Raw genomic sequence first — 7,500 nt, 5'->3', positions numbered from 1 at the left:
CCAGACTCTCCATAAGTACTTGCCTGCGGAAACAAAATACCTCTCTGTCCCGGTAGAAGTCATTGCACTCCCCGTTATAATACTGATCAAGGTATTTGTCACCAAGGGTGAGGGAGACCTCTGTGTCATCGAGCCCGTTGAAACGTTCTTTTGCCGTTCGAGCAGCTTCTACGGAAAGGCGGGCCACCTCCCCAGACCCGAGAGGCAGGCCAAGGGAATCACGCAGGTGCTGCAATAACCGTTGCTCGACGAAAGGGTTAGCACAATCAGCGGTGCTATCCTGGGCAACCTGGCGAAAGGACATCTGCCAGCCGTGGAATGGATGCGCCGCCGTGATTTCGAAGGTAGCAAAATCCTGCTTCTATTTAGCCTCTGGCCAATCAACCACTTATCGGACTATCATGAACCACTTACAGTAGTCGCCCCACCGACATCGCACACAAGGAGCCTGTCCCCTACCTTGGCGACGTCGGCTCTGATTCTGTATGACACGGCGATAGCAGCGGCCATCGCCTCGGAACAGTAGAATATGGCCCCGTCGTTGTCGAGGTAGCCGGCACCCTCTACAGCCGACCTCATGGTGCGGACCCCTTCCGCCGTCCAACAAGCTGGCATCGAAAAGTGCCAGTCTATGTGCGGTAGGTTCTGGGCTCGTTGCAGTTGCCTGACGTTCTCATCCCTGCAGAAGGCTTCACGTATGAACGTTAAATATTCACGTATCACACGTTCTACCTGCCTACGATCCCTCCTCTTGAAGCCTTCATCCCCGAGAAGAGCCTTGAGGTCGAGGCTATCGACAGGTACAACCGGCGCACCCTCTACACACAATTTCGTCCACGAGACCCGGTTGCGGTCTCGTACCGCCGAGTGTCCCCAAGACGACGCCCTGTTATTCTTGAAAGCCAACACCGAGGGAGTCACCGGATCGTCATCTGGAGCATCTGGCGGCGACCACTCGCAGACTGCCCCTTGGTTTGGGTCCCAATAGGTCAGAACTAGAAAGGATGCACTGATTAGCCTCCTAGATGACAAAGAACAGAAAGTATGGGGAAACAAAGGCGAATAGGAAGAAAAATGGGTTCACTTGCCCGTCTTCGTGACGCCATGATCGACACCCACAGCCAGTCTATTCGGGTTCGCCATAGTCTGGCCAGGGTGTTACGGGTAGGATTGAAGTTGTGTAATTGGTCATCAAGCACAGGAACAAATGTGGACGAGGCCGCAATGAGATTGTAATAAATGGAACTATGAGCTGAGGAGGGAAGCGCCCTGGGCATGCTCTTTTTATAGTATCCAGTTCTCTCGGACTCTGTTTAGACAGCATAGCATTTTACAACAGAATGAGCCAGAAACCAATACAGCTCATTAGCCATGTCCTTCACTGTCTCTGTATCTCTCTCTCTTCTCCCTATGTCTCTGATGTCGTCGTGTTGGTCTTTCGGGCTCTGTTTCCGCCATCTGGTGTATAGACTTTCCCGGCTACGCCCCGAATGGGTCCCGAACAAAGAAGGTTTACCCACCTGAAACCTTTTGAAGGTTCAATAACGGAACTAGAGGCGCAGTCTAGAATGGGGCGGAATGGAATCCAGAAAAGCAGATAAGGCAACTGGTGAAGTCGGTGACATATTGATTGACAAATGAGTCTCCTCTGACAATGGAAAATAAACCAAAAATAGTACACTCAAAACAAAGCAACCAGGGGAGGTAGAAATCAACAAAAATACGTTTCCAAAGGTAAATAAAAGTAAGTGCCCTTCCGAAAGCTGGAAAGGACATCAGCAATACCAAATAATACAGGTTCTTTTCCCTTGAACCCCAGCCACGCTACTTAGGTTCTTTCTTCAATTTACCGTCTTGTTCTATTATTTTCTGTTATATACCTGTCTCCCCCTCCCCTCTCCCTCACTTTTCTTGTCCTGTGCTGAAAGTCTGTCTGAACTCACTTTGACTCAACTCGGCATCTCTTCTCAGACCCCACTTCATTTGTCAGTTGCCAGTGTTCGGTTTTCTATTCTATTTCCTGTCCTTGCTTTTTCCTGGTTTTCTGTTGCTTTGCCGCCACAACCATGGTCACAACTCGTAACACCAAGGTGCTCAAGCGTGTTAGGAACGACGCCGAGTCGTCCGACTCAGACAGCGGGGCTTCCAGCAACTCAGGCGACGAGACTGCCGGCAACCCAGGCTCAGCCCACATCTATGGCCATGACACCTATTTCTGCACACGGGATGAATTCCATGACGTCTTGAACCACTTGAATGACATGCAACGCCAACCTTTCTTCAGACGAGCCTATCCTTCTATGATGCGAGATATGTTCAACAAACTGCACGTCGGGGTGATGAGTTGGACTTGGAATTGGGGTCGAGATGAAAAGGTAGCGCATCTCTCGGAAGATGAGAAACAGTGCATCATCGCCAGCCTCGAGGGCCAGTGTGTCCAGGACGATTGGGATAGTATCAAAGCTCTATGCCCCCTGGTTGTTCGTGATCATATGTGTCATGTTCTACTCGAAGCAATGCTCTACCGATTCATCTTTGCAACCTTTATCGAATCTCCCTTTTGGTTCTTGGATGGCAGGATCGATCCTACCGACGTAGAGGGTGATCCTCAGTTTCCCCGACGGTTCCAGCATTTGTATGAGAGGCTGCGGGCAGCATCCGGCTTTGGTGCAGCATGCTTGAAATCATCGATCATATCGGAGTCCAACGACATGCCTCTCCTCTCCTCCATGCCTCCTGACACGGAAATCGCCCAGGTCACTTTAGACCGCCGCAAGACATTGATCAATGTGTTCACAGATGAACTGCTTGAGCGCCGCGTCTTCCAGCTTCTTCTCCGCCCATTGGATGATGACGCTGAGGTAGCACGCCGCCGCCATAGGCTTCACCGTCTCCTCGGAGAAGCAGTTGAGACGATTATCTACACCGAGGGGGGGATCTACGGCAACTCCATGATATTCCGACTACCTGAGCTGCCCGTCTTCGATTACGAGGATGAACGCATGACCTCGCACCACTATCACTTCGTCAATACGCGCCGCATTCATGGCAACGCACCTGCCTCGGGGGGTCGCACCCTCATCGTTGCTCGCCCCGGACTCACCTATGTCGACATGCAATCGCTTGGCAAAGTTGCGAGGCGCCCGCCTTGCCAAATGTTCCCGGCGGAAGTGGTGGCCGAGGCACTCCCAGAGAAGCCCTGTACCAAGCCCAAGGCGAAGTCCAGAAAGACGAAGTCCAGGAATAAAAAGCCCAAGACGGACTCCAAACCCGATTCCAAGTCTGCGGTCTCCGAGACCCCGTCTGTGTCTCAGGTAGCCAACGTACCCGATGCTGAGAACGATCCCAAGGAGGAAAGGGTGGAGAAGGCGAAAACCCCCCCTCTGGAACACCTGGTGCCGCGGCTAAGGAAGACATTCTGGCGGGAGTGAACGATATGCATGGGCTGGTTGTTCTTTCCACCCAGCCCATCTATCTGTCTCCTAACAAAAGAGCCTTCCATTTTTTTTCCCGGGTAATTGTGTAGAGACCCAGTTTGCTATTACTATTGTATTGCTTCTTTTGATTATTACTTGATGTTTTTAATTTACTCATTATTGAGAGCCGCCCAGTTCAAGGTTAGGGGCTGTGTGTGTGTGTGTGTGTGTGTGTGTGTGTGTGTGTGTAATTTGAGTATTATTGACCTAGTTGCTGGTTTTGTAGTGAATTTGATCGCTTAACTATGATGGTATAGGATACCAAATGGCCATTTCACTCCCAATCTTTTGCTGGCATGGGCTCTGTTCCTTGATCGGGATATTGACGGCTGGAATCAGAATCAGTACACAAGTCCCCGGCCTGCTTCAGACAGTATCAATACCATCAAGTCAGAGTATATCCTTGATTAATTCCGAGATCTAACAGGTCATATCGGTCATATCAACTCATCTCCGTGTAAGTTGAAACTCTCCGTATTCCGTTGCCCTCCATGGTAGACCAGCAACTTTAACCTACTCTAATGCATCTTCTCCGGTGGGACTGACACATTCCTGTCCTTTTCCTCTCTATTTTGTTGCATTTTATGTTATTTTCTTCTTCTCCCCTGTCTGGACCTCTCTGGCCAGCCCACGGTCGGGGTTCTAGTCCCACGGCCCGTGTTTGGATCAAGGTCCATTGGCTTCTGTGTCAGCCACTTGTAATAGTCCAGTTGTGAATTAGCCATCGGCAACACTGCTTCCGGTCCGGCATGCTTGATTGATGAGGGAAAACACATCTAGAACCGGCCAGCCGCCCCATTAGTATCGGAGAGTTTGGATCTCCGCTCATTGATTCCTCCGAAGATAGTGGAGGGTGGCATGCTTTTCCTTGCAAAGTTACCATCACCTGAATCAGGGGGCGGTGTTGTGGTCGTCAGGTCTGCTACATGTCCGTACACTACACCGTCGGGCACGCCACGAGGTCCGGCCTATGATGATCTAGACGACGCGGTCGGGAGGTTTCATCCGGAGGACAACAAGCTGGCTGAGAGGGACGCACTGCAGCCACAGGTCAATAAGTGTGATGTTGACCTTTCGGGGGAATAGAGATGCGGGACGCCACCCTCGTAACTGGTATCGCGGGTCTCACCGAACGGCAAGAGAGTGAGGGGCCAGGCAGTACCACTGGTATGAAGAACCAGCTGTGTGACCCTGGGGAAGCTGTTTCCCGTGCCGACAAGGTTTGGCTGATACTGCGGCGTTTGTGCTATTGCCCGTGGACATTCGTGGGTGGCTTGACTTGCTCGTGAGTGACGATGGACCGATCAGCCGTCTCGTCTGAGGCGAAACCGGATAGGGGCAACGGTCAGCAGCACTGAGGCCAAGGAGGCTGTTCATCTCGTTTCTCGTATATGTCTCTGACTAGGATTAGGCCGCAGACAAATGAAGGTGGATGAAGGATGGAAGTTCTGGGAGAGAGGTGAAAAGTCTGTGACAGCGCTATCATACTGCATCGCTCTGGCTTGCTGCTGATGCAAGCGAGATTCACTTTCAACCTAGTACGAGCTCAATAGCTCCATCTCCGACAGTTGTTTCCTTTGTCGGAACGGGGAATCATACCGGTCTCCTCATGACGACGTGTCCTACTTTGATGAGAGTTTCTCGGTGTGCCTTCCCGGCTGTTCCCATTGACACCGAGGCAGCATCTATCGATCATGTTAAGAGATCCAGCAATCCCAGCTTCGCCATGAGAGACATTCAGAGAGGGGAAAGAGAGACCAGCGCTAGTCCTTCCGGGATGAGGTAGCGAAGTGTGATGGGGGAGGAGGAGAGGCGACCGAAGGGGATCCGACATCATCGAAGTTGATCACCATATCCTCCACACGAAGTGAGGCTTCCTCCCTCCCTACCCCCACCCGCCGGCTGCTACCTCACGGCTGAAAACTATTAGATGGACGTGTTTTACCATTCTTTACCGCGTTCATGTCATGTGTGTGTTTCGGGGGATGAATGTCCAGTCAATCGACGGAGATCCTCCAGTCAGTCGGTGGCAGATATTGGGGTAGATCACGACCGTCAGCAGAATTCGAATGGCTCTCTGAACTGGGTGACCTGCTCCGGAAGGTCACCGAGGGGCCCCTTCGCAACCTGGCTAGTGGCAACTAGTCCATCCAGTAGGTAGGTGCAAACCGGCCGACGCAAGGACGGGGACGGCGGTTTCACATCGGTTCATCGCGGCTGATCACTCGCAGTTTTCCCCCCTCGACCCCCTCCCATCTCTCCGCGAGTTACTCCCCCCGGCTCAGCGACGATGATCACTGATGGAAGAACCATTCGTCCGCCAGAATCGACAAAGCGCGAAAAAACCATCCTCAACGGGATAAAGAGAGACGAGCCCAACGTGGGGCACGCGGCCTCCGTCTGTGCCTCTGGCTCACGGCGATGCAAGTGTCACCTCGGGAGAATGGCGGCCCTACGCGACCGGGAGGCGACATTCATGTGCAGGACATGCGACACGGACAAGATGGCCAATCCTGTGGCCGCCTGTTGCATCAGCGGGCCGGACAGATGAGCGAGCGAGCGAGCGAGGCTTCGGCCTGGGGAAGAGTTCACAGGGGCGCGGGGGACGGAGTGGGCCTGGATGAACCCCCGGGTGCGTCGGGGGAGGTAGCTCTACACTGATCGGAGAAGAGAGAGAAACAGCTTTTGCCACTGAAGTCATCATCGGTGTGTCGTGGCATAGCCTCACCGTGAATAGGATTATGTAGCCGGTCGTTGCCTAACCATGTATGTAGACTTTGTACCCCAGGCTTGGCCCCCGGGAGGAGGGGAAGGTCGGCAGAGCTACCTCGCGAGGAAGTGGGAATTTCTATTAGATCATCCATGGTGGGTAAGCGGATTTGATAGGAAGATAGATACAGCGATTATCCTCGACATTTAGTAGAAGGGAACCATATCTGGAGAGATACAGAGATACAGTAGTATCTATCAAGATACATACAGACATACATACTCCGGTTAGGGGAAAGAGAAGGATCCACCGGCAGTGGTACCGGAGCCGGGCCGGGTTCCTTTCCGGTGGTTGGTTCGGGTTTGGCCATGAGAAACACATCGGGATTAGTATGGGGAAGAAAGAATGGGGGAGAGTGAAAGGCGAACAAGACATTCTGATCCAGTAGTTAGTTAGTATCATGGAATATGGGAAATGGGGAAGCGAACACGAGCTAACTAGCGAGCCATTCCCCAGACTCTCGGGCTGGCTGATTCGTCTTGATCGATCGATCGCGCTCTCTCTCTCTCCTTCCCTCTCTCTCTCTCTCTCTCTTTTTGCTCACTGCTTGGGTCGGCTCTTCACCTCAACGTTCCGGGGATAGCCAGAGCCAAGCCCTAACACACTTGTTCTAGAAGGCGGGAAGCAAGGAGCTGGAAATTGAGAGGTAGGCCGGATGGAGTAGTCGACCGGCTATCTATCCAGTTACTACTTACTACTCGTGGGTAGCAAAAGAAGGGTCCGGCTAACCGGCCAGGAACCGGATCAACGACCAAACCTTCTACATACTCACTCACCTTTTTTGCTTATCAGAATAAATCAAAGGGCATTATCACCGTCTGTGTAAAAACCAGTGATAATAATTATGAAAATGATGATCACCATACTTGGCCATATCGCCATCATTTCCCCAGAATTGCCAGCCCTGGCCCTAACCCTACTGCCTAGCATTGTTCCACGTGGAGGAAAGAGAAAAAGTCCGCGAAACGGCAATGCAACATTTTAACACTAAACACTATTCTTATTTCGTGCTTTTGGTTGTGTAGTGGTTATGGTTGGGATCAGTACTCCGGAGTATATAGCTAAATTGATGGCCCGGTGAAGGTTAACGGCCCTGTCCAGACTCCTGTCAGATGGGGGCCCGTTGTTGAGTCAAATCCTTGACAAAAGAGACCAACAATAATAAACAATAAAAACCTCCCTTCGCTTCCGCTGTCCATCCATTGATTCCATGATGGATTGGATAGATAATCAATTGAAACCATTTCTTCATTG

The 7,500-nt window shown here is 51.7% G+C and overlaps 4 protein-coding genes across 4 annotated transcripts in view; 2 read left to right on the top strand and 2 right to left on the bottom strand.

Annotated features, from left to right (window-relative positions):
• BDQ94DRAFT_172977 (Hsp70 family protein) overlaps window positions 1-1,106 on the bottom strand; it is a gene marked incomplete at both ends in the record, with an annotated part of 2,010 nt that extends 904 nt beyond the window's left edge. The window contains 3 exons of the mRNA XM_026772067.1: window positions 1-355; window positions 415-995; window positions 1,085-1,106. The exon at window positions 1-355 is cut by the window's left edge and continues 187 nt beyond it. Coding sequence (XP_026623628.1) covers window positions 1-355; window positions 415-995; window positions 1,085-1,106 — 958 coding nt within the window. The remainder of the gene's footprint in view (window positions 356-414; window positions 996-1,084) is intronic.
• A 960-nt stretch (window positions 1,107-2,066) lies between these two features.
• Window positions 2,067-3,431, top strand: BDQ94DRAFT_172976 (uncharacterized protein; the record flags this gene model as incomplete). The annotated part of the gene is made up of 1 exon (XM_026772066.1): window positions 2,067-3,431. The coding sequence occupies one exon, from the start codon at window positions 2,067-2,069 to the stop codon at window positions 3,429-3,431; it is 1,365 nt and encodes a 454-aa protein (XP_026623627.1).
• Window positions 3,432-4,452: 1,021 nt separating this feature from the next.
• On the bottom strand, window positions 4,453-5,004 carry BDQ94DRAFT_69694 (uncharacterized protein). The gene is made up of 2 exons (XM_026776334.1): window positions 4,579-5,004; window positions 4,453-4,514 (listed from the first exon to the last, which is right to left on the bottom strand). The coding sequence occupies exon 1, from the start codon at window positions 4,851-4,853 to the stop codon at window positions 4,602-4,604; it is 252 nt and encodes an 83-aa protein (XP_026623626.1). The 5' UTR covers window positions 4,854-5,004; the 3' UTR covers window positions 4,453-4,514; window positions 4,579-4,601.
• A 369-nt stretch (window positions 5,005-5,373) lies between these two features.
• BDQ94DRAFT_69692 (uncharacterized protein) lies at window positions 5,374-5,699 on the top strand. Its single transcript, XM_026776333.1, has one exon. It carries the CDS (start codon window positions 5,407-5,409, stop codon window positions 5,635-5,637), a length of 231 nt encoding a protein of 76 aa, XP_026623625.1. The 5' UTR covers window positions 5,374-5,406; the 3' UTR covers window positions 5,638-5,699.
• Window positions 5,700-7,500: the final 1,801 nt, after the last annotated feature.

The sequence above is a fragment of the Aspergillus welwitschiae genome (assembly GCF_003344945.1).
Source record: "Aspergillus welwitschiae strain CBS 139.54b unplaced genomic scaffold BDQ94scaffold_29, whole genome shotgun sequence".
In the NCBI taxonomy this organism is placed as follows: Eukaryota; Fungi; Ascomycota; class Eurotiomycetes; order Eurotiales; family Aspergillaceae; genus Aspergillus; species Aspergillus welwitschiae.
The sequence above is the reverse complement of the archived record's forward strand: the minus strand, read 5'-3'. Positions and strand labels throughout refer to the sequence as shown.

Bases quoted from the DNA above. Each gene is read 5' to 3' on its own strand.
- BDQ94DRAFT_69694 (XM_026776334.1), bottom strand. From the start codon at position 4,853: ATGAACAGCCTCCTTGGCCTCAGTGCTGCTGACCGTTGCCCCTATCCG.
- BDQ94DRAFT_69692 (XM_026776333.1), top strand. From the start codon at position 5,407: ATGGACGTGTTTTACCATTCTTTACCGCGTTCATGTCATGTGTGTGTT.